General features: G+C 38.5%; 1 protein-coding gene across 1 annotated transcript; it reads left to right on the top strand.

Annotated features, from left to right (window-relative positions):
• Nucleotides 1–709: 709 nt before the first annotated feature.
• LOC137003843 (protein NLRC3-like) lies at nucleotides 710–26158 on the top strand. Its single transcript, XM_067364101.1, has 11 exons — nucleotides 710–2347; nucleotides 2524–2637; nucleotides 2969–3082; nucleotides 4548–4604; nucleotides 5609–5722; nucleotides 5931–5981; nucleotides 6156–7946; nucleotides 9049–9222; nucleotides 10274–10447; nucleotides 13269–13315; nucleotides 20748–26158. Exons 1-11 carry the CDS (start codon nucleotides 2298–2300, stop codon nucleotides 21269–21271), a joined length of 3210 nt encoding a protein of 1069 aa, XP_067220202.1. The 5' UTR covers nucleotides 710–2297; the 3' UTR covers nucleotides 21272–26158.
• The last annotated feature ends 1306 nt before the right edge of the window (nucleotides 26159–27464 follow it).

The following is a 27464-nucleotide window of genomic DNA, read 5'->3' as shown; positions in this document are numbered from 1 at the left end:
TGTTCTCTCTCTCACACACACACACACAGTTGCTGTAAATAAGGTCAGTTTTATTGCTGAAATCTCTCGGCCGCCACTGACAGCTGTGTCACATGATGCTGGTCAGGACGGGGCGTCTCATCCTCGTATAAAGTCATGCAATTTCTACAAAGTTTTCAAAATCACAGCATTGTTAAAAAGATGATTTGGCTCCTTGAAAAGTTCAATCTTTCCACATGAGTTCAGTTCGGTGACGGATGTTTGTGTTTGTTTTTTAATACTTATTATTTAAAATCATTTAACTTAAATACAAATCAAAATGATCAAAAATGCCCTCACCCTGCACAATCATAAAGATGACGACCTTCAGGTCATGATGATGAATTCAAAACAGACAAAGAACAAAACAAAAAGAAGAATGCAAACGATGAGAAGTTACTATAAAAACGGTATAAAATAACTCGATAAATGAGAAGATCATACACGAGTCAGTTCTCGAACACACAAATAAAATGCTTCATATAAATGTAACCCGGAGCCAGGTATAGAATCACAGTTGGTCCGACTACGCCACCGGGGCCTTGGTACCCACGGACATAACTTAACAGCAACACAAGTTCTATCGCTAATAAATAAAGAACAGAGACGTGACCTTCAAATACAAAAATCTTTATTAACAAGCAGTACTGAAATCTTTAAGCAAAACATCTGTAAACCCCAAAAAGAGGGAGGATCACAATTTAAAAATGTCTAGACTTTAAATTATTAAAACAGTCCCCCCTGATTTGTAGATATAAAGTTAACCAAGCCTGCGGGAAGAACAGAGAAGTCACTAGGCCAAAGACCCACAACCTCAAGAGCACACACCATACGTGCACAGATGTACACAACCAACAAATTTACAAAGGGTGTAGTGGATAATACAAATAACTCTACACTCTCAATACCCATGCAGTGCGGGAAACCTCATGCCACATGCAGTGGAGGAAAGACCCAGGTGACCCCAAAGATTGCACTCCCCCACAGGCTGGCTCCTGGAAGATAGAAAAATGGGTTAAAAACTCCCCTTTTATGCACACAAATAGACCTTCTAGCGGTTGGTACAGTCAAAACTTAATTAACAAAATAGTAGAAAACAAAAATCAGTTCAAACCAAACATAAATTTATAACAATCAACATAAAACATACGAAAAACAAAATAAGCAAAACAGCAGGGCCTAGACATCAAAGGTCCATATACATAGAAATCCACAAAGGAAGATCTCTGCCGTAATCCAACAGTGGACTAGAAACGTGGCGCAGTAGAGTAGACTAAAAACACTGCATGATACAGTTCGTCGCTGCAAACACGGCATCACCAACTTGCTTACTATCGTATACCACCCACGCGCTCACCGTCTTGCATCGGGAGGGGTTCTCTCTCGCTATGGCGCTTCAGGATCACAACACCGGAAGGAGACGGAAAAGAATCAAACGTCAGGAAGTCACGCCACCTGCCGAACTTTGCACCATTTATAGAGCGAAGTAAACATATGCCCCACCCCGTACACCATCCTAATTATCCACTCGGTTACATAAACATCATGGACTCCAGTTTTCCCTGTGGATCGTGATCAGTCTCGCTATGAATGGATCTTGGAGTAAATGACGCGTGTGAAGCAGCAGGAAAACCCTGCAGACAGCAGCACAATGAATCTGTCCACATGGATAGTCTGTAAAAGCGTTCGCTGGGCTCTCGTCTCACACATGAAGCCCACCGCGCGCGAATGCAGTGTCGCTCGCGCGGCTCGGTCCATTGAACCGCGCAGATGACATGTTAGCGCGGCGCGAGCTCTGTGAAACCGCGCTGTCTCGTCCTACATTTGGTGCGTTTGGCTTCTCATACTCCAACTACCTACCTGGCCACGCCCTCTACTAGTCACCTCACCTCGTCATAAATGAAAGTGAAAGCAAATCTTTTTGATGTTTCGCCATTTTAAACAGCCAGAATTGATCATTAACCAGACAGAATATGTTTAAAACTGTAATAGAGTCGTTTATAAAAGTTTAAGCAGGAATTGCTAGTCGATGGAAAAGCTGTAGGATTTCTGTGAATCGGTATGATATTTTTCATCCTAAAATGTCCCCGTTGTAGGTGCTTCTGCAGACTGTGATTCTTCAAAAGTCTAAAGATCATTTGTGTTTATTTGACTAACCTTATGTGTTTGAGTGATCGTGATCTGTTTCTCCAGCTATCAAGATCATTCAGCTGAGTTATAAAGGCTGTTCGATTACTTTAGTTTTTTTGATTGTTTGTCACTTCCTGATCAGATCCATCATGGATGACACACACAGAACCAGAAATGAAGATTATTTTCCAGGATGCAGGTACTTTGACTAACATTAATCTTTTAATGTTTTAGATGAAATGACTGTCTACAAAAAAAGAAAAAAAGAAAATGTAACATTTATTGATAAGAATTTGCCTCCTTAAGTGCTTTTTATTATTATTATTATTTGTTTTTTTTAAGATGATTGTAATCATAAAGGATGTTCTGTTTTAGCTCAGTTCATCAGAAGAGATCAGAACCAGAGTCCAGCTGTGTGTCTATGAAGAGTGACATGTCTATGGATCAGCCAGTAAAGTTTAAGAGTGGAGATACACGGACTGGCCTCAGGTATAACATTTCTATAAAAATATGATTATAGTATGAAATTTTATATTATCTGTATTTTCTACAAGAGATTACATGCTTGTTGTGATTTTTTTGTGAGTATTTTTATGTTTACTTTATAACGTAACACACACACACACACACACACACACACACACACACACACACACACACACACACACACACACACACATATTGTAGGCCTATATATGGAAGGAAATGGTTGTAGAGGTGCTCTTTAACCTGTAACTTGTAGCCTGTAAATGTTTAAGTGATAAATAATTGAGTGGTTAAATACATTTGAAGTATTCACATTAATCTCTCTGTGTTTTAGCTCAGTTCATCAGAAGAGATCAGAACCAGAGTCCAGCTGTGTGTCTATGAAGAGTGACGCATCTATGGATCAGCCAGTAAAGTTTAATAGTGGAGATACACGGACTGGCCTCAGGTAAACATTTCTATAAAAATGATTAGAGTAAGGCAATTTATATTATCATGTATTTTCTACAAGAGATTACATTCTTCTTGTGCTTTTTGTGGGTATTTTTAGGCAAGGCAATTTTATTTGTATAGCACATTTCATGCACAATGGTAATTCACTTTACATATTTTACATAAAGAAGAACCAAATACATAATAATAAAAATGGAATGCATAAGAAATAAAAAATAACAGTAAAAACAGAGAATACCGCTATCTGGATGGAAGAGTTATAGAAAGTTCCAGGGAGTTTTTTGTTGTCCATCAGAGCGGATCTAAATGGATCTTCCTCATGCAGAGGGATAAATCTAAAAATATTTGTCAGGTAGCTGTGCGTTTAAACAGTACCCTTACAGACAAATCTTCATGGACTAACTCTGTCAGAGCTCCATCCAGAGATAACAAGTGCTTACTTCCTAATTCTCCCAGTTCTTTCAACCAGACAGCGAGATTTAAAATGCATTAAGTCAGAAATAAAAAGATGATGCATAAAAGATTGATATAAAATGCATTAAAAATTAAATAAAAACAAGAAAAATAATTAAAAGAATAAAAAGATAACACGTATAAAATAAAGTGCAATCAGTTTGGACATAGCACAGTGCTCAATCAGTAAATGCATAGATAAAAAGATATGTTTTGAGTCTGGATTTGAATGTGATCACCTGATCTCTTCTGGAAGCTGGTTCAGTTGCGGCTGGCGTAACAGCTAAAAGCAGACTCTTCTTGCTTTGAGTGAACCCTTGGTATTTCTAACTGATGTGATCCTATTGATCTTAGTGATATGTTAGGTTTATATTCTGTGAGCATATCTGCAATGTATTGAGGTCCTAGGCCATTGAGTGATTTATAAACAAGTAACAGTACTTTAAAATCAATTCTAAATGCAATTGGAAGCCAGTGCAAGGACCTGAGGACTGGTGTGATGTGTTCATGTTTTCGGGTTCTGCTCAGAATCCTGGCAGCAGCGTTCTGTATGAGTTGCAGCTGTCTTATGGTCTTTTTAGGAAGGCCAGTGAGGAGCCCATTACGATAATCCACCCTGCTGGTGATGAAAGCATGAACAAGTTTCTCTAAGTCTTGACTGGAGACAAAGATGAAGTTCTCAAAGTGAATGCATACCTTCACTCTAGGGGTCAAACAACTAAAAATCAATCCAGGAATCTTGGTGTGATTTTGGAGTCAGACCTGAGTTTCAGTAGCCATGTAAAGACAATAACTAAATCAGCATATTATCATCTCAAAAATATTGCAAGAATGAAATGATTTTCAATTCAATAAATTTATTGTGTTGATGGCAATAAATTTATTGAATTGAAAATCATTTCATTCTTGCAATATTTTTGAGATGATAATATGCTGATTTAGTTATTGTCTTTACATGGCTACTCGATTACTTTAGTTTTTATGATTGTTTGTCACTTCCTGATCAGATCCATCATGGATGACACACACAGAACCAGAAATGAAGATTGTTTTCCAGGATGCAGGTACTTTGACTAACATTAATCTTTTAATGTTTTAGATGAAATGACTGTCTACAAAAAAAGAAAAAAAGAAAATGTAACATTTATTGATAAGAATTTGCCTCCTTAAGTGCTTTTTATTATTATTATTATTATTTTAAGATGATTGTAATCATAAAGGATGTTCTGTTTTAGCTCAGTTCATCAGAATAGATCAGAACCAGAGTCCAGCTGTGTGTCTATGAAGAGTGACATGTATGGCATTTTATATTATCATGTATTTTCTACAAGAGATTATATTTGTCATGAATGAGGTTCCCTCGACTCATCCTCCGGGCCACCGGAGGGAGCCATCACCAGAATTCTGACTGTCACCATTTGGACTCCGTTTCCCATAGGCCCTCATTCCTGGGACTGATTACACATGCACCTGCACCATGTCACTCACACACTATTTAAGAGACGCTCACGCTCTCATACCTCGCGAAGTCTTGATTTGCCTAGGTGATCATTTCTGAGCGTTTATTCTATGGACTGATTCTCTGTTACTGTTTATCTCTGCCTGATCCGTTGCCACCTGCCCTGATCTCTGCCTGGACTCTGTTTGCTTGCCGCCTGCCACGACCATTGCCTGTGACCTGATTCTGTTATCTGCCGCCAGCCCTGACCTCTAGCCTGTCCCTGACCACGGTATTGTCTTTGCCCTGCTGCATTATTGTATTTTTAATAAAAGCTGCAAATGGATCCACTCTCTACCGACCCTTCATTACAATATTGTTGCTGTGCTGTTTTTTGTGGGTATTTTTATGTTTACTTTATAATGTAACACACACACACACACACACACACACACACACACACACACACACACACACACACACACACACACAGGCCTATATATGGAAGGAAATGGTTGTAGAGGTGCTCTTTAACCTGTAACTTGTAGACTGTAAATGTTCAAGTGATAAATAATTGAGTGGTTAAATACAGTAATTTAAAGTATTCACATTAATCTCTCTCTGTTTTAGCTCAGTTCATCAGAAGAGATCAGAACCAGAGTCCAGCTGTGTGTCTATGAAGAGTGACATGTCTATGGATCAGCCAGAAAACTTTAAGAGTGGAGATACACTGACTGGCCTCAGGTAAACATTTCTATAAAAATATGATTATAGTATGTCATGTTTTATTATCATGTATTTTCTACAAGAGATTACATGGTTGTGCTTTTTTGTGGGTGTTTTTATCTTTATTATGTAACACACACTTTAAAGTGATTTCTTTATTAAGTAAATAATTCAGTTGATGAACACAGTGGTTTGAAGTATTCACATTAATCTCCCTCTGTTTTAGCTCAGTTCATCAGAGGAGATCAGAACCAGAATCAGAGAGAATCAGAGTCCAGCTTTGTGTCTATGAAGATGTCTAAGGGTCGTTCAGTACGTTTAAGGAGTGGAGATACACAGACTGGCCTCAGGTAAACATTTCTATAACAGATATTTAAATTAGAATATATGATACAGAACTAGGCATTGTGCTTATTAAACCATGTAATAATGTGGAGATTTTATTTTACAGTAATAAAGCCTCCAGCCTCAACACATTTAGATCAAACCTGAGGAAGAAGTTTCAGTGTCTGAATGAAGGAACAGCAAAGCAGGGAAACCCAACACTCCTGAATGAGATCTACACTGAACTCTACATCACAGAGAGTGAGAGTGGAGAGATCAATAATGAGCATGAGGTGAGACAGATTGAGATACAATCCAGGAGAGCAGAAACCGAGGACACACCGATCAAATGTAGTGACATCTTTAGACCTTTACCTGGACAAGACAAACCCATCAGAACTGTGCTCACAAAGGGAGTCGCTGGCATTGGAAAAACAGTCTCTGTGCAGAAGTTCATCCTGGACTGGGCTGAAAGGAAAGAGAATCAGGATGTCCAGCTCATATTTCCACTTCCTTTCAGAGAGCTCAACTTGATGAAGGACAAAACACTCAGTCTTTCAGATCTTCTTCATGTCTTTTTCACTGAAACCAAAGAAATGGAAATATCCAGTGATGAATATAAAGTGTTGTTCATCTTTGATGGTCTGGATGAGTGTCGTCTGTCTCTGAACTTCAAGAGCAAAGTGAAACTGTGTAATATATCTGAATCGGCCTCAGTGGATGAGCTGCTGATGAACCTCATTGTAGGGAATATGCTTCCCTCTGCTCTCATCTGGATCACCTCCAGACCAGCAGCAGCTGATCTCGTCCCGTCTGAGTGTGTCCATCAAGTGACAGAGGTACGAGGCTTCAGTGAGCCACAGAAGGAGGAATACTTCAGGAAGAGAATCCGTGATCAGAGTCTGGCCGACAGGATCATCTCACACCTAAAGTCATCAAGGAGCCTCCACATCATGTGCCACATCCCAGTGTTCTGCTGGATCTCAGCCACTGTTCTAGAGAAGATGTTGAGTGAAGCAGAGAGAGGAGAGATTCCCAAGACTCTCACTCAAATGTACACACACTTCCTGATCATTCAGTCCAACATCAAACATGAGAAGGACTATGAGAAGAAAGTGAAAGATGAAGACCTGATTCTCAAACTGGGGAAACTGGCTTTTCAGCAGCTTATGAAAGGCAACCTGATCTTCTATGAGGAAGACCTGAGAGAATGTGGCATTGATGTGACAGAAGCATCAGTGTACTCAGGATTGTGCACTCAGATCTTCAGAGAGGAGTTGGGCTTGTATCAGGGGAAAGTCTTCTGCTTTGTTCATCTGAGCATCCAGGAAAATCTGGCAGCTCTATATGTACACATTTACTGTACAAACAAGAAAAGAAATGTGTTTGAGAAAGCTAAACAAAGTCTCTTTTCTAAAATTATAAATCAGAGGAAATATGTTTCATTATCTGAGCTACATCAGATAGCTGTAAATAAGGCCTTAAAGAGAAAGAATGGAGATCTGGATCTTTTCCTGCGTTTTCTTCTGGGTCTTTCATTGGCGTCCAATCAGACTCTCTTACGAGAACTACTGACACAGACAGGAAGCTGCTCCTACAACAAAGAGGAAACAGTTCAGTACATCAAACAGAAGATCAGGGAGATTCACTCTCCAGAGAGATCCATTAATCTGTTCCACTGTCTGAATGAACTGGGTGATGATTCACTGATGCAGGAGATCCAACGTTATCTGAAATATGGAGAAATAAAAGAAACCAAACTCTCCTATTCACAGTGGTCAGCTCTGGTTTATGTGTTGCTGACATCAGAGCAGATAATGGATGTTTTTGATCTAAAACAGTTTATTGGAGAACAAAATACAGCAGATGAAGTTCTTCAGAAGCTGCTGCCTGTGGTTAAAGAATCCAGATCAGCCCAGTAAGAAACACTGACAACAATCACTCCACTTTCAAAACATGATCACATATATGAATTTAGTGTGTGCTGTTTTGTAGTTTGATGATAAAGCAAATAGAAGAGTGGTTGTTGTATTAAATGTGAAAATTTGTAAAATGCAGTTGTTTGTAATAAAAATATTAGTGTGATGCATTCAAAATTAGACAAGGTGATTAATTTGTACAAATATATTTTTTAAACCTTACACATTTAGATATAAACAGTCATCATACAAACCACAACAATGGTGACAATCAACAAAATATTCAGATAAAACGATCAACTCAACATCACAAAACAAGCTCTTAAAAAGTCACAAGAAAAATGACAGCAAAAATAAAAGCAGAAAAAAAGACAATTCAGCTTCATCATTATTATTGATGCAGTGCATGCTGGGAGCCATGAATGAGTTTTGTACTATGCTGTTACCCAGCATGCACTGCAGCATAAAGCTTTTAATTGATTGTTACCATTGATGAGTTTCATGTGCTGTTTGTTGATGTCAGTGAGTCTAAATAATACACTAGCTAATAACTTCTGCACTTTGCATGTTTTTAACATTGTTCTGCATTCCTGATTGTCACAATACTGTTGGATTTCATGCTGTAGTATCACAGGGTTGGTAGTGCACAACAAAATATCAGTCATTAGACTTGAAAATGTAACAGGATGCTAAAGTAACCTTCAAGTGACCCAATGATAACTGTTTTACCTGTTATTCTTTATATAACTAGTGGCCTACATTATGATATGTAGTTCCATTCAGAGCACTGGTAATCCAGATTTGATAATCTGGATCATCGACTGAATCATCTGATCTTTACATAAAATAGTGAGTAAACTGCCCTGGTTTGATGCTTTATGAAGAGTTGAATCATTGAAGCATTTTACACTTATATCATCTAAAGGAAGACATTTTGTTTTATAGCCTTAAATTCTTAAATTCAATAATCATTGAATATATCTGATGGTTTTGATTTCCTCACCTACATCACTACAGTCAAAGATAAAGTCAAAGGTCATCTGTACTTCAGAACCCTACCTGATAAACCCATTATATAACTTCATTTTGTACTCTACACAGGCTACAGTCCTGTAATCTCACCGCTCATGCCTGTAAGAGTTTGTCTTCAGCTCTACAATCCTCAGACATGTTCCTGGGAGAGCTGGACCTGAGTAACAATGACCTGCAGGATTCAGGAGTGAAGCTTCTTTCTGATGGACTGAAGAGTCTAAACTGTCAATTACTGATACTGAGGTAAACAGATTTCCATGAAATCACAATAAATAAAAGTTCACAAAATGTGACATCTGTTCTCAATGAATTGCCAGAACAAGAGACAAAACAAAATTTGCAGGCCCTCCCCCTCCAATAATATCTGCATTCCTCAACCTGATAAGTGTCTCAAAAGATGTGTTTAGGGTGGGGATGATGGTGGAAATCATGACATGGCCTGAAACAATTACTAAAGATACTGCAAAATGCTGTATTTCAAATAAATGTATTTAATGCACGGATTGCTTCAGACATACATTTACATTTACATTTATGCATTTGGCAGACGCTTTTATCCAAAGCGACTTACATTGCATTATACTATACATTTGTATCTGAGTATGTGCAATCCCTGGGATCGAACCCATGACCTTGGCATTGTTAGTGCCATGCTCTAACCACTGAGCTACAGGAAAGCTGTACAAACGGGTAACACCATTTAGTGGGTGTGTGCGAGACACCCATAGCATCTTAGCCAAGGTCCAAAATTACCACCACACCTCAAATGGCAATTATATGAAATGGTGTCACTTGTCAGTTGGATGGCAATATTTTTAAGAATTCTAACAATGCATGGCTGAGAGAATGACATATGGCTTATTTTGACTATCAAATTATGAAGGTATTTCGATAAATATACATTCTGAAATGTTGCGTTGAAACTGTATTTTCAATTAAAACCATGACATTTGAAAAAAAGAAAGAAAAAAAAGTAGCCACTGGAAATAACGGGAGATTATTATTTTTTTTTAAATGGTTAAACATAAATAATGCCTACTGAATGGCTGAAATAGATATAAATGATTGAAAATTCTATAATAGACACAAGTATAAATGTCTGTTGACTTCACTACATTAATAAAAGTAAATTAATACTTTTACTCTAGTTCAGTTCCACAGACACTTTTGTTAGTTTTGTGACTGTATCTCCAGAAAATACCTGCAAATGCAAAGTGCACAGGTCAGTGTGTAATTGTGACTGATCTGATTGTCAAACTAATGTCATGTTTGCTGTTGCTGTGTGTGTTTGTAGGCTGTCTGGCTGTATGGTGACAGAGGAAGGTTGTGGTTATGTGTCTTCAGCTCTAAATTCAAACCCCTCACACCTGAAAGAGCTGGATCTGAGCTACAATCACCCAGGAGATTCAGGAGTCAAGCTTCTCTCCGATAAACTCAACCATCCAAACTACAGACTGGACAAACTCAAGTATGTCAAGCTGGAAGAGTTTTGTAACAAGCTTAGCTTTAGTTATACTTTAGAGATATTCAATGCTTGAATCGGATTGGTTGACTAACATTCTAAGGTGTGCAATTATTTTCCAGTAAACACACAGCTAAAGTTGTTATTAGCAGGTCTTGACCGCTTTTATAGTTCAAAATCACTTTGCAAAAATATTGAAAAATATATATATAATGTGTTTACAACCTACAAAATCACATATTCTTGGGGGCAGATGGCTTGAGGATCTTGTTGCATGAATCCATCCTTGTAGAGCATCATGTTTGCTGAGAGTGACGAAAGAAATGAGTGTTCGGAAAGCCCTTATATGGACATGGTTTGGGTGTGTTTTATGTAGGGCTGACCGATATATCGCATGTGATTGTCACGTGCATTTCGTCAGTAAAGCCGGTTCCCTGATTACCGCTAAATTGCCATCACCACGCAATATCACGTTCATTATCGCAGATGAATCGCCTTCAATAATGAACGCGATATTGCGTGGCTTGTCAGTGATCTATGGCTCTGTCTATGAAATGCCGCTCCATTTGAAAGCAGGTGATGGCGATTTAGCAGTAATCAGGGAACCGGCTTTACTGATGAAATGTGCGTAACAATCGTATGCGATATATCGGTCAGCCCTAGTTTTATGTAAATTACTTACCTTAGACAGGAGGTCTCTAATTTAGAATACTCTGAATTCATCAACATTAAAACATGGTTAAGAACAAATTTGTGTGCGTACACACATCTTCTGAATGAGGCAGAAAAGTTGTTATTAATTGTTATAGTTATTAAAGCATAAACATTCACAAACCACTGTTAATTTACCATAAAAGCAAGCATCGGCTATATAAAATGTACATTGTTTGGCATTGGCAGAATGCGCACAAAGAGCTCTCCCTTTATAATCCCTAAAAAGCTGACATCGGTGCATTACAATCTCACAAAACTATGTTATAATCAATGAAGCTGACTGCACAATTAATCTTTCATAATGTCTACAATTTGTTATAATTTGAGGATTCCCAGCAGAATGCAGCACTGAGCAAAAACCCCTGTGTTCACTGTGTTCAAGAAATCAAAAGATATTTCTGTGATTGGCTACATTGCTCAACGCTGCAAAAACATGTTATAAATCAAAACTCTGTCTATGCTTGTGCCTGTAATTCATTTTTTTTTTTTTTTGGTTGTTGTTGGTTTAGTGCACCAGATGAATAACAATTTATTTGTTTTTAGATATTTTATTTTTAGATACTTCTATTTTGTATGGAGGACTGGGCTCGGTAAAAATACAAATACAGTGAACAACACTTAATATGCTCTCCTGGCTTCAGACTCTTGAGTACTAAATGAACACGGTCAGAATCAGATGACTCGCTGGCTGACACCCCCACATGGAAAAAACCTATATAAACATATATGTTTCAATATAGGTTTTGATATAGGTTTTTAATATACGTGAAATATATAAAATTGGCCGTTTTCCTATATTATATGTACATATATACATATGTACACATATATGTACACATATATATATATGTTACATATATTTTGTTATACACTTCCTTCTTTTCCACTATCTTCATACAAGAAAGAATTGACCTTGTAAATGTTTCTGGAAAACGTGTAGATATCATAGTTAATATATCATGTTAATATATTGCCATAGTTAAATTCCATAACATGACAATTACATGTGATACCAATTTCACGTGTTCGCACATACATAAGTTCTTGCATAATTTGTTTCGTTAATTAATTTATTAGAAAGTATGAGCTAGGCATCATGTATGACAGTCAAAAATGAGATATGAGCTACAAAATGACCAGATCCTGCCATTAGCTAATATAGAAGACATATCTTGTATGTATAGGGCTTATATGTGGATATCAAGAAGCAATACAGGAGACCTATATTTCCTGTATATGCACCTCAATTTTGCCTATATGTGGCATATAGGCTACGCATATATGCAACATATATGCAGCATATATATTATCATATATGTGCATATATGCAGCATATATGTGCATATACACTGCATATAGGCTTCATATATGCGCATATATCCACATAGGTACTTTCCATGTGGGCCCCTCCAAGCCAGAATGATATCGCTGCAGCTACTGTTCTATGGTTATGTTATGTTTTATAATTTGTTTTATGTACATTTTGTTAAAAAAAATTCGATACCCTTTTGCACATTTTATTTATGTTCAGTAGCTCTTTCTATGGGTAATTTTTTCAAAATCCTTTCGCACATCTTGTTTATGTTCAGTAGCTCTTTCTAGCTCAAGCAAATCCACAAACTAATAAAAGGATTTATTATTTTTTATAAGGTTGTCTGTTGACTGCTGTATATAAAACCTCTTCAATATAGTTGTTGTTACCTCAGGGGATGAAAAGAGTCATCAAAAAAAAAAAAAAAATTATATATATAAATATATAGGCTATAATAGAGTACCGGCACCTCTTTTAGGCCACTTAAAGCACTGGTCTCCACCCATGTGTTCTGTCGACTTTCATCACAATTTCAATGCTGATCCTACACACTTTAAACATTGAAATGTCAATCTCAACTAAAGTGATGGTTTGGATCAAAACTCAACAGTGTATCAATGTTACCATGCTGTCTGGGTATACGCTTGTGTTTTCCTACTGTTAGGACATTTCCACCTAATTCCACATTATATTTTCACTACCATTTTGATGAATTTTAACAGAAAATTCAGAAATTACCTCAGAAATCTAAAAAACTTACTTGTGTCTGGGTGTGAATGTGACACTGTGTGTGTTTTCTAGTGTGGATCATGGAGGAGAGATCAGGATTAGAGCAGGAATGCACAAATGTAAGTCCACACACACACACACACACACACTCAAACACTGTAACTGTTTGTGTTGTATACATGTACATGTTGAGAAGATGCTGTTTTCTGCTCAGCAAAGCAAATTCTCTTTGTAAACACTCCCAAAGGATGAGGATGTGAAGAGTCGGTGGTTAAAATTACCACAGCGATTCAACAGCAGAATAACATTTTCATGATTGCTTCGCAAATCTTCAACAACATTCAAATAATCTGACTAATCACTACCTCATTTTAGCCAGCTGTCAACAATTATTAATCAACATATCTACCCAATCATCATGAGTGAAGGCATATATATATGAACACATTTGATTCACTCATATTCCTCAACAGTTTTTCAGCATCCCTCCACCACCCCGTCTCCTCACACTCACCTTACTTCCATAACCTGAAATATGGGGGCAATACTCTGGGTTTGGGACAAATACCAAGCTCAGAGTCCTCTCCTCGGACAGTTGCCAAATACACATATATTACACATTATTATCTGATTATTTGGAAGTGTGAACTCGTGAAACTCCATTAAAGATTGGAAATGGCCACTTTATTTGAACCAACTTGCTCCTCTCCTCCTCTTGCTCCTTTGAGTTGAAAATGTTAATGGTGACAAAGAACATTAGTATAAAGTTTGTACCATTTTGTTTTGCTCTGAAAAAGCTGGTCTTGTAAAATGAAGTAGGTGTAACGTCTGGAGAAAGCAGGCTGAGGTGCAGAACTATGTAGGTTTTTTAATGGATAAAATAATATACAAACAATAAGCAACATGGAGACTAAGAAACAAAAGCATGAGGGAAATAGACCATCACATTTAACACTGTTAATGCTGTGGTTATTTCAGCAAACAGTTCATAAATTCAGCTTAACATCATGCAATAAATGAATGTCCTTGAATAAGCGATGTTTTACTTCTGTTTCAGGTGCAACCAACATTAAAGTTAGAAAACATCACATTCTGACTGAATCTTTTAAATCAACTCATTCACAATAAATAACATTGAATGATTCCTTTGTGAATTCAACTGATTTATTCTAGAAGATTTAACTTGGAGTAACAACTCAGTGATTCAGTGATACTGACAGCAAGTTACATTAAGAAAAAACAGCTGAATTTGTCTCAGATTAAGTGTGCTCTAGATCTTATTTGTGCAGCACACCTCCCTTTTACAGTTTTCTAACTAGATTGATGACATTTGCTCATTAATTCATGCACTGCTCTGACCTAGACCAACTTTTTCTATCTTTTTCAACACATTTTCTATCATGAATCTCTATGAAAGACTACTGAACCAATCAGAGTATGTGTAGGGCGAGGCGACACATATAGCCCCGCCCCCAATCTGCAGCCAGGTGTTCTTTATCGTATCGAGACTATCTCTCCATTACATGTTCCATATGTATGGGAATTTGATTCTCCATATTTGGTGACATGGATACTCTTTAAGACAATCCGGCTGTGCCAGTGTTTAATTAGTGCCCTATAAAACACTCATAGTGGCGTGCATTCATTGCTTCTTTGATCTCCACTTTGGTGCAGGATGTGGAAGCTCTATACTTCGTTCAACATTTAATCAACTTACCGTAAGGTTGGGCGTCTGTCTTCGGGCAGTCTCTCGGGATGGTTGTTGTAAGTTTCTCATATGTTACACTGATTATAGTGCTCTGGGAGGCGTATTGCATGCGGTGGCGGAAGCTAACACGCCTAGGAGCAGCCTGGTTTTTTTACTGTCCGTAGTAAGATCTCAGCGAACTTCTGTCATCTAATACTCAGTGTCTCTGGTGTGCTGCAAAGTGATTCTACAACAGGGTGTAAACATTCTCAGATTTTCCTGGGCGACGTCAGAGCGGGTACAGTCAAGAAATCGCGAAATTCCAGCAGGGAAAAAAATTATAAAAAAATGGCAAGCAGCACTCATATCTGCAGGACGTGTGCTGTTGCTCTGCCTGTTGAAGATGGGCATGATACATGTATTGCATGTCTGGGATATGATCATGCATTTAAGGCTCGTGAGGATCCCTCAACATGCATGGACTGTTTTATTATGCCCTTGCATACAAGAGAGGCTCGTTTGCATTTCTTTGGAACCAAACAGCCACAGTCTCATACTTCTCTTCAAGTTAAACGTATGAGAAGTGACCCTCCCAGTGAGGGCTCGTCTCAGACAAGTTCTCAGATGGGAGATCTTTTCCCCTCTGAGGCAGCAGAAGATGATGATGTGGATGTCCTTAATCTGTTCCCCTCAGATGAGGAGGATGATTTTGTGGAGGAGAGACCAGCTGAAGCAGCAGTAGCAGAAACATCTATGGCTGCTAGATTAAAGGATATCATTGGTAGAGCAGACAAAGCGTTAGATATCCCTATGCCAGTGAATCTGTCCAACCCTCTCTCAAAATTTGAAGAGGAGGTGGAGGCTCAGCCTGGTCCAGTCAAAGTCCCCCTTCTCACAGACTTTTACAATTTGGCACACCAACAGCCCCTCACAGGTGGTCAGGGACTAGCAGAAAGCTGGTGAATGTGTCCGGTGCAGAAAAAATCAGTTGTGGGTCTTTGCCCTTAATAGACCAATACATGATCTTCCAACAAATTGGTTTTGGGCAAGGTTGGCGGTCTCCGTAAAAACTGCAGAATAATGGATGGTTTGTTATCTAAAATGCATAAAGCCATGGCAGTTCAGACTAAATTAGCGAACACAGGTGCCATTCTTTCATTATATCTGCGAGAGCTGAGTCGGAAGACTCAAGATGAGGAGGATTTGTCAACTGGATTGGATGAGATTAAGCAAGTCTCCTCTGTGATAGCTGTAATTATGGAAGAACAGGCAGAGGCAGCAGGAAAATCCATGTCAGCTTTTTGGGTAGCAAGGCGTCACTTGTGGCTGTTACAATCAAGACTCCAGCAGGAGGATCGTGATTGTCTCTCTTGACTGCCCGTCGATCCTTCTGCCATGTTCGGACCAGATGCTCTCCGTATGCTACAGCAGGCCCAGGAGGCCTGCCGTTATGCTAAGGAGTTTTCTAGCACACTTGGTCAGCGTAGAAGCTTCAGACCAAAACAGACTCAGCCTAGGCATTCCCCAGATCAGTCTCAGTGGGGTCCCATGGATCTGAGGTCTCAGCTGGAGGCATCTTGAAGGGGAAGGGCTAAAAAATATAAGAAGAGAGATGGTGGAGGGTATCAGTGGCACCCACCATCTCGCTCCTGATGGTGTATTGGCCTCAGGCTGCCCCAGCTCCCAATCAGCAAGGGTCGCAGCATGGGCAGCCCTGAAACCAAGCCCCTGGGTCTTTTCGACTATGACTCAGGGGTACCGGTTGCAATTTTCCAGTGTACCTCCTGTGACAAGAATTCCTCCACGGCCAACAGTCATAAACCCTCACCACAGAGAGATTCTGTGGGCAGAGATAATTGGTCTCATCTAAAAAGGGGCCATCAGGGAGGTGGAAAAAAGTGACCATCAAACTGGGTTTTTCTCTTGTTATTTCCTCATACCCAAACGAGATGGGGGTCTACGCCCAATCTTGGACCTCAGGGGTCTAAACAAGTATCTTCGACCTCTGAAATGCGAAATGCTCACAGTTCCAAGGGTACGACGAGCAATGAACAAAGGCGATTGGTTTGCCACTTTAGACCTCAAAGACTCCTGTTTTCAGATACCAATCTGGAAAGGTCATTGGCAGTTTCTGAGATTCCGGTTCAGAGACAGGACCTACGAGTTGAGAGTCCTCCCTTTCGGCATTGCCTTGGCCCCCCGGACATTCACAAGGTGTATGGATGCTGTCCTGGCACCTCTTCGTCGTGTAGGTATCAGGGTTCTGAACTATCTAGACGATTGGTTGGTTTGTGCCCAGACGAAAGAAATGTGCAGGCAGCATATGTCTGTCCTTGTAAATCATATCCAAAGCTTGGGTATTTGCATAAATATGCAGAAGAGAAGGCTGGAGCCATCACAGGTCACACAGTTTTTGGGGCTGATTTTAGACTCCAGGAAAACAATTGTGACTTTAACCTTAGAAAGACAACAGGCAATAAAAGAGCGCATCTCTCAATTCCGAGTAGGAAGGAGAGTTACCTGGGGACTGTGTCTTCGCCTAATGGGTCTTATGGCTGTGGTTCTACCCAATCTGTCTCATTCTTATGGGGCCAGTATGCCATCAACAGCTGGTGTCAACGGATGCTTCCCAGCTAGGCTGGGGGGCAGTCCATGCAGGATGGGGCATCAAAAGGATGCTGGAGCAGTCACTGGACAAGTCAGCACGTCAATGTGCTAGAATTTAAGGCAGTACATCTCACGCTTCAACACTTCTGGCCACGTCTTCGGGGGTATCATGTACTAGTCCAGACAGACAGTACTGTAGCGGCAGCTTATGTCAACAGACAAGGGGGCCTCGGATCTCCTGTACTATGTCGATTGGCACACAAACTGTGGGTATGGGCTCAGAAGCAGTTTCTGTCACTTAGGGCAGTATTATGCAAAATTGGCCTCAGATAATATGGTTCTCAGACATTCCACCCCTCCTTCACGCGACACCATGAGAACTCCCAATCAGGAGGGATCTACTATCCCAGGCACAGGGCAAATTGTTCCACCCCTTCCCTCAGGGTCTCAAGCTTTGGGCGTGGCCCCTGAGAGGGCTGGGTTAGTTGCTATGGGATTATCAGACAGAGTGGTTAAGACACTGGAAGAAGCTTGTGCTCCCTCTACAAGGGCAGCCTATTCATTTAGGTGGGGTATGTTTCAATCCTGGTGCGAGGGGCACAATATAAATCCTTCCACATCTACAGCCCGTGATATCCTACAGTTTCTGCAGGAACAGTTGGATGCAGGCAAATCGGCTTCCACTCTCAGAGGTATCGTGGCTGCAATTAAGGCTGCTCGAGTGGGGAATTACAAACTATCAGAGAGCTGTGTTAGCCTAATTTCTTAATTTCTCAAAGGTGCGCTAAGATGTACAGCAAGCAGTACTAGGCGTGTTGTACCTCAGTGGGACTTAGATCGAGTCCTAAGTGTATTTCAGCAACCCCCATTTGAGCCCCTTGAATCTGCAGACCTAAAATTGCTGTCCTTAAAGACTGCCTTCCTCCTGGCAATAACCTCTGCCAAAAGGATTGGGGAACTCCTACGCTATCAGTGCATGAAAGCTGCTGTAGATTTATGCCAGAGGGTGCAGGAGTTATATTGCGACCCAACCCAGCTTTTCTGCCTAAAGTGCTGTCTGATCTACACCTCAACCAGTCCGTCGAACTTCACACACTCTGTCTCCCACAAGAACACGAGGAAACGGGAAGAAGGAAGTCACTAATTTGCCCAGTGAGGACACTGTCGATATATTTACAGTGGACTAAGGCAATTATACAAACGGATCAGATGTTTGTATGTTTTAAACCAGAGTGTCAAAGCAAGCCACTATCGAAAGCATCATTTCATGATGGACCATCACTGCCAGGACTGAGGGCACAATTGACTCGAAGTCTTGCTACCTCATGGGCTTTGTGGTGGGGAGCCTCTTTGAAGGAAATCTGAGAGGCAGCCACGTGGTTTTCTCCACTTTCACTAAGTTTTATAGACTGAATGTTGCAGTTAGCCCCTCCTTTGGGGAGTTGATGCTGGGAGCAACTAGAAAGGAACATGCCATCTAAACTGGTCTTAAGGTCCAGATGAATAGTCATTTGTGCATTAGCAAGGTCTCTGCCCTCCATTCCTGAATAAGTCAGGGGAGGTGAGCCTCTGGTAGCATCGGCGCCTGGCTCAAGTTTGCAAATATGTAAATATTGTAAATAGTTCATTGGTCGCTGCACCGTCCCTTCGTGGGGTGTCTTACAGAGTTTCCCATACATATGGAATATGTAATGGAAAGATAGTCTCGATACGATAGAGAACTTTCGGTTATGATGTAACCTTGAGTAAAGAGACTATCTCTCCACCTCAAGGTAACTCTGGGAACAGTTCCGATCAAAGGATAGCAATGAATGCACGCCACTATGAGTGTTTTATAGGGCACTAATTAGGGCGTGACCGGCACAGCCGGATTGTCTTAAAGAGTATCCACGTTACCAAATATGGAGAATCAAATTCCCATACATATGGAATATGTAATGGAGAGATAGTCTCTTCACTCAGAGAAAAAAAGGTTACATCGTAACCAAACATTCTTGTTGGAAACTGCAGAAGGCAAATAAAAAGGATAATTTAAATAGCTTTAAAGCCTGAATCCCATGAATTAAGGACAAAACTTTTATTTTTTTTTAATGTTTTTTAACTTTTTAATAGTTCTAAGGAAATTTAATGGAAGTAAAATATTAATTCACTGAGAAACTCATGAAAGTGATATCAGTGTCTTGCATGAATTAGGTGTTAACTTTAAAAATGATATAGTTTTCAAAGAGGTAGATCATCACTTTGACAGAACACTGATAAATGAAATACAGTGATAGACTTTGCCTTTTCTATCAACATTATCAAAACTTTTTCTATCAAGCACATCATTTATTGATTGGCAGACACCTGAGAGTTGATTTCTGAACTGATAGAGCTTTAAGATGTCTGAACTACAGATGAGATTCTGTAAGATAGGATAAGAATCCTAAATCAAGTTCAGATTTGCTTCTGTAATACGAATTTGTGAAAAACCCTGAATTAATTAGTCAGATCTGAACTTGGGATAGAAAGTTTCTGTAATTCGCGTGTAAAAAAGATTTTTCACATAATTTACTTATCTGTTTCCACTGTCATAAAAACGGGCTGATGACTTCCTTGTTCTATGAAGTCCCCCCTTCAGAAATACGTAACGAGTTCTGATTGTGCCAGCGGTTCCTGTGTTGTGATTCGACAGCTCTGAGCGCACCGTGCCCGGAAAGGTCACGCCTCTTACCATAACGTGGAGATGCACACGCTCAGTGTTATTGTAAACATGTCTTTGATTTTACCCTATCAATTTGAGCCGGAATCAGACCCGGTGATTGGACTGTGGGATGAAAATAACAGCGTTTCGACGACATGGCGACAAACACACTCTACAAACGCAACTCTTGTGTATTCCAGTGGGCGGAGGTTAGTCAAAAAACTGTTTTAGTGACGTCATTAAAGAAGGAAGTAGAGGGATGTAGTCCAAACTGGCCGTTCGATGTAGGCGACTTCTGTTAAATAAAATATCTCGCTTGGCATTGAACTTTGAGCTTTAAAATTTTACAGATTTTATTTATACTCTAACTACAACATTACACACTAACTAAAGTTTGAAACATGGGATCACGAAGAACGGGACCTTTAAATTAGGACAAAATGTTCATAATTGTGTGGTTTTAACATATTTTAATTACATATATTTAACAAGCAGACCAAATCATTTTCATAGTGTAGATTAAAGATCAGATAGATTGATAATTCCTGATTGTGATGTGTTTGATCTCCATCAGATTCCCATCAGCTCACTCTGGATCTGAACACAGTGAATAAAGACCTCCTCCTGTCTGAGAGCAACAGAGTGATTACACGCACTGGCACACTGCAGTTGTATCCTGATCATCCAGACAGATTTGATCTTCCTCAGGTGTTGTGTGTAGAGAGTGTGTGTGATCGACGCTGTTACTGGGAGATTGAGTGGAGTGGAGAAGATGTGTATATATCAGTGTCATATAAGAGCATCAGCAGGAAGGGATGGGGCTATGAGTGTGTGTTTGGATCTAATGATCAGTCCTGGAGTTTGATCTGCTCTTCCTCCAGTTACTCATTCATACACAATAAGATACAGACTGAACTCCCTGTAAAGCCCATCAGCAGTAGAATAGGAGTGTTTGTGGATCACAGTGCAGGAACTCTGTCCTTCTACAGCGTCTCTGGAGACACAATGATCCTCATCCACACAGTCCAGACCACATTCACTCAACCGCTCTATCCTGGGTTTAGGGTTTATTATGGCTCATCAGTGAAACTGTGTTGATGAATCAGAACAGACTGTAGAGACTCTACCCATAATGCTTTGAGCTCATGATGAATCAGTAACAGTGAGATGTTATAGAGTCTCCTTATTACATTAACCCTTTGACACGTACGATCACACCAGTGTGATCAGTCTTGGCTGGTCCCTGGAGCATACAATCACACCGGTGTGATTAGAACGTTCAGTGCATCACGTGATCAACTGCCAAATTCAAATGTGCGTGCGCGCTTTGATTGGTGCTAAACCAGAGACGGACGTGCACAGCGCTTTTCATATATTACATACATGCAGTGTTTTCAACCAAATAATGTTTATTTTAGGTTTCAGACATTTAAATACATATGAGTACTAACAAAACAATATATTTAGAGTTTGTAAAATACACAATGATGTCTATAGAAGCGGAAATAACAACCCTTTCCATTGTAATTAGACGACACGTTTAATTCTTATCAGATACACATTATGAAAGTAACTTTAAAGCTTACTCTATTCTTCCCCTGTTCACCGACTCACTTACTTTCATGTATTTCGGGAGAAGTGGATAAATTCACGGGTTGTAAATCCAACAGATCCGATTCTCTGTGCGGCGCAAACTAACATGGCGGCGCCCATCGAGCATATGGCTCATCTAACGTGATTAACCCTCTACCACATAGTGTTGCCATATGGCAACATACACTTTGTGTTCATTTCCTTGCCACTGTTTCTTTAACAGAACATTCTCGTTTTTTTGTTGGTAAGAGAAGACCTTAGTTTAGCCAATGATGTGCTTTGGTTAAGTCACATGACATGCAATTTTTTTCTGTGGCGCAATTTTCTGACAGACTGCCGTCTCTTGTATGTAGTTGCTGAAAGCAAACTAAAACGTCAGTAACAAACAAGGACCCGCCCATGTCACATTTACATATGGCCATATGGCAACACTGCGCAATAATGGAATGGCATTATTATAATAGGTTAGATAGCTAGCAAAAGTTAGCTGCAGTCTGTTAAGATGTAAATAACAACATTAATGCTAGTGATATAATGTTGATTAGTCGTATGTTAAGGACTGCCATGGCATTTATATTATGTATTAAATCAACATCAGAGATCTGCCATCACAGCCAATATACTGGCCCAGATCTACCACTGTCCTACCATGGTATCTCAAAAAGGCAGGTGCAAGTGGCTGTAAGTGTATTGTTAGGGTGAAGAGCACCAAATGTGATGTCTACATGTGTCTCACCTCTGAAAAAAAAAATGCTTTTTGAAGTTTCATACAGAAAAAAGGTGAAGTTTCAAGGATTATGGGGGGTTCATGTTCATAACCTTCCTCTCGTAAGATTGCGTAATGTTGAATTTTCATGAACTAGGCTACAATATTTTTGGTTTTATGTCAATATTTTATGATACATGATGAACAGTATTAGATTTGTTTTGTCTACATTTGCAATTTAAATAATATTCACGAAAAATGTATTGAAATTCAAAGAATATAAATCATTATTCAGCAAAAGAATAAATTTCATAAATAAAAGCACAAGATGTTGGAAAATAAGTATAAGGCGTTGTTTATATTTACTGCTAAAGCTTATAATAGCACCAATTTATTCAATACAAACAACATTTCTGAGAAAAAATGAACTAGCCTATATACACTTACACTTATTTTAAGTTATTTCCACTATTGCGCGTTGTTGCCATATGGCAACATATCATAAAGTATCTTAAAATAATATTTTTTTCCAAAATTTTTTTTACAGCACTTCAAGTTAAGCCATTCTAAGAAAAGAAAAAGAGTCAAATATTTTTTTTTATAAATTTATCATAATGCGTGCGGTAGAGGGTTGCAAAACACATACACTTGCACATATTTGGCAATCGGAATATTACATATTTCATTCTATAGTTAACAAATTTGTGAATATTTTGAATAAAAAAGGAAAAATTAAATGAAAGCGGATCATCATTCATACAGTGCTGCGGTGTGTCACGTAACAAGCAATGACGTGTCACCATGGAAACCATAAAGCGATATGTTCTAAATAACGGTCGCCTTAAAAAACTCTGGGGGGTCAGACAGAATATTTGAAACTTACGTGTGAAAGGGTTAATACTGTCACTGAAATATCATGTCAGAATAAATGTGTGAGTCAGGTGTGTGTGTGTGTGTGTGTGTGTGTGTGTGTTTGTGTGTGTGTGTGTATCTGTTCTTTTCTCTGCCTCTACTCTGATGGAAATCAGTTTTTATAGTAGTGTCACATCAATCTCTATTACTGTCAAAATTATCTTTCAGTTGAAAAGTGTCTTTCACAAACATGATTCATGAAGAACATGTTATTGTCATAATTCATGTGATTTTTCAGGTGTTTCTGCTTAAATAATAAAACGCATCAAATTAATTTGAGATCAGATTTGAATTAATGATGAATATTTGAAATATCTGAATACTGTATTAATCATCAGCTAAATGTGAAATATAATATATATTAATATAAGATATAATACCTTAATCACTAAAAATACATGATCTGATGATTTATTGATATTAATTTTGATCAGTGTAGTTCAATAACGTAACACTTGAAGGATAAGGGTTTCCAATAACCTGTTTTACTTTAAGAACTCAACCATATGGTCTTTTATTTTCTTATTTTAAAGATTATTTTTTTTGTTTTTATGTTTAATTTCATAATCATTTATAATCATTAGTCATTTATGTAGTTGTCATTGATTTATCATTTATTTATAATATTATTGATTTACATCATTTTCCATTTTATCTTTTAATCATTTCATTATTATTATTAATTGATGTCATTTTATATTTTATATTTTAAATTACTTCTCATTTTTTTTATTTTGCTGTTAACTCTTATGATTGTGTGGTCTAAAGGGATGTTTGTCTTCACGGGTAGGAGATAAGAGAATGTCTTAATTTCAAGGTTTTTATCATCACACGATGTTGTGAAGCAGTCATTTTCCATCTTCTTTTGACAAGATCCGGTGTCCGGGATTTCATGTTTATGACGTGGAGATTTCATCCCATCTAACACCTTATTTTTCCATATGACTAGGCTTTTATGAGATAACATTCACGATATGTTCATTCAAAAGATTATGGATATTTGTCAAATATATTTTTATTTTAAAATTCAAAATAAACATTACATTAAAAAAGTGCAATATGTACTTCTCATTTAAAAGACATTGGTTCACTTTACAGTAAGGTTTAATTTGTTTACATTATTAACTACATTTTTTAAAGTGATAGTTCACTCAAAAATTACTTCTATTATTCTTCAACTTCTTCTCTTGCCCTCAAGTTGGTTTAGAAAAATAAATAATGTAATAATGTCAATGATGGCAGAATTTTCATTTTTGGGTAAACTATCCCTTCAGACATGAACAAACAAACACAGCATTTATTAATCTTAGTTAATCCCAACATTTGAAGAGTTCATTTGCAAAAACCGATAAACGCCATTTTTAAAAAAAATGAACTAAGTGCTGTGCATTATTCTCCATATATAGCACGTTCTGTACCCTAAATCCATTTTGTCAGAAGAGCCGGTTTTGCCCACTTTCAGGCATCGCAAGTTCACGTTTTACAGCAGAAGCCGACAAGCGCCCTTCTCCAGAAACCAGTGCCCAAGGAAGTCGACCGGAAGTTGAAGTCGGCCGGGTGCCGCCATCTTGTAGCAGAACTTCACTTGCGTTAGCATCCCCATTGACTCCCATTCATTTTGGCGTCACTTTGACAGCGAATAACTTTACACCTGAGGCGTTTAAAGACTCCATTTGTCCATTATTTATTTCCAAAGATACACGACAATGTATAAAGGGCTCCATTACCTTCTATGTTACATTATGGCCCCATAGAAACAGTTTTTGTAAAAATAAGCTAACGATTGCGTCATAACCACTCGACTCTCTGTCGCACAGTAGAGAAATTACCGTACAGACAGGAGGAGAAGCTCGCAGACAATCGGGGAGATTATCTTAATATGGCGTACTGGCTTTACATTTTAAAATGATATACAAAATAATTAATCAGAATACTTACTCCTGCTCACTCACGCCAAAGAACCGCTCAAGCTTGCCGTCTCTGCAAGATTAACGATGGCAGTTTTCACGCACAGCTACTAGAAGATTTACATCTGTCAGACAGGTTGCTGACGTCATCAAGCTTAGTGTGAGTCTGTGTCAGAAAGGGAAGTGCTAAAAATCGCAAAAAATGGGCTTCACTTGACTCAATTGAGTTCCAATGGGCCTTTTTCACAAGAATCGGAAATCACGTGATGCAGTGTAAAGTTAGTTCCGCTATGCGTCTACGGCTATTAGATTGATATGCTCTTTTCTCAAATATCGCTTCTTACCTTTTCTGTTTTGTCTGTTTTCCAAGTCGCTTTTGTATAATCTACAAAGAAATTATTTTCTACTGGTTTGTAGCTTGTACGGCCGCTAAGACCGTTGAATTTACCGGCGTGTGGATTATATTACCAGCTGTCATACAGTAAAGGCTACGCAGCTACTCATTCAGCAATTTCCCCGATCGCATTACGTACGACGAACATTATATAATTTTTTAATAAAAAAAAAAAAAAAAACTCCCAATATATACTTTAATGGGGGATATAACATCGACATACATAATATTGTCGTGAGTTTAATATGTTTTAAATATATATATATATATATATATAGCATGTAATCTCATATGGCATCATCCCACATTCAAGCATGTTATAACTAATCCTGATCGATTAAAATGATTAAACTAAGACCTAATTAATTTCCAACACCACATTGTACAACTATCAGTCTTTGCATTAATGTTGCAACAGCACAATAATACTGTGCATAATACACACTTTAAGATAATGACGACAGGAAAATGAGTGAGAGACTGAAGTGTTTATCAGACTGTAAGGTTTATATCCAGAAATATCAGGGTGCGAGTGGTCCTGCTTCACGAATCAGAGGATCTTGCGTGATAAGGGAGCTTCCAGCTGATCATTTCCCCAGCACGTCGCTAAAAGCACTCTATACATCCCAATGTGCATACTATCCACCCTAAATAGCACTTAATATTACACATAGACTACTATTTAGGATGGATAGTGTGCACGTTGAGACGCAGGCACCGTCTGTACAGCACATGGAGCGCGATAATGCACAGCCGCGCCAAACATACACGAAGAACAACCAGTTTAACCGCCATCACTTCAAATTATTTATTAAATTTAGCTCTTAATGAGAGCTCTGTAGTCTCACCAATAATTTACCAAGAACGTTCAAAAATTTTCATGACATTTAATTCGTAAAACGACTTTGATTCCCGAGCTGGTTTTGATCGAGGCTATCTATCACTGTAACCGGAAAAGCTTTTACACTGCGTGGATCGTTCCGGAAGCCAAAAACCCGGAAGTGTGAAATTGGCCTATGGGGTCGCTGTGTCCATTACTGTTTATGACAGAAACCGATAAGTCCGTTTTAGCGAATCAGCGCGCAGTATTCAGGTCAGGTGACAAGGCTTCTAGTCACTTCAAAAAGACGCGCTAGCTGAGGGAAGTTTTATCAAAGCTCACTAAAAGGGATCGAGGATTTATGATTTCGACTCCTGTAAGTCCTTGTACACCATACACGACTTACATGCTGAAAAATTGATTGTCCTTTTGCTTGTATGTATGTGCGCGCACATGCGTGTGTGTGTACTTGTGTGCCGATCTGTGTGTGTGTGTGTTTGAGAGAGAGAGAGCGAGAGAGAGCTGTGTGTGTGTGTGTGCATGTGTGCGTGCGCGCGTGGGTGGGTGGGTTTGTTTGTGTGCACATGTGTGTTTGAGAGTTTTTTAAATGCAATTACTTGGGTTTTGTTTAACTATGAAACATGAAATGTGGAGTTATCTGCTTTTGCAAAACAAAAAAAAAGACTGTTGGAGTTATATGCTTTTGCTAAAAAACAAACTTTTAATTATATATATATATATATATATATATATATATATATATATATATATATATATATATATATATATAAAACATACTTTCAATGAATTTTAATTTTTTAATTTACCTGTATTTTTTAGATTTATCATTACTTAATCAAAACAGCCCAACTGCAGTTTGATTGTTATTACTTGGAATGCACAATAAAAAAAAAAAAAAAAAAAAACATGATTTGTGAGAATTCATAAAAATGGAGTTA

The sequence above is a fragment of the Chanodichthys erythropterus genome, chromosome 16, assembly GCF_024489055.1.
Source record: "Chanodichthys erythropterus isolate Z2021 chromosome 16, ASM2448905v1, whole genome shotgun sequence".
Classification (NCBI taxonomy): domain Eukaryota; kingdom Metazoa; phylum Chordata; class Actinopteri; order Cypriniformes; family Xenocyprididae; genus Chanodichthys; species Chanodichthys erythropterus.
Note: the sequence above shows the minus strand (reverse complement) of the source record. Positions and strands in the feature narration are given on the sequence as shown.

Bases quoted from the DNA above. Each gene is read 5' to 3' on its own strand.
- LOC137003843 (XM_067364101.1), top strand. From the start codon at position 2,298: ATGGATGACACACACAGAACCAGAAATGAAGATTATTTTCCAGGATGC. The intron at 10,448-13,268 runs GTATGTCAAGCT...TGTGTTTTCTAG, and splicing joins TACAGACTGGACAAACTCAA to TGTGGATCATGGAGGAGAGA. The intron at 13,316-20,747 runs GTAAGTCCACAC...GATCTCCATCAG, and splicing joins TAGAGCAGGAATGCACAAAT to ATTCCCATCAGCTCACTCTG.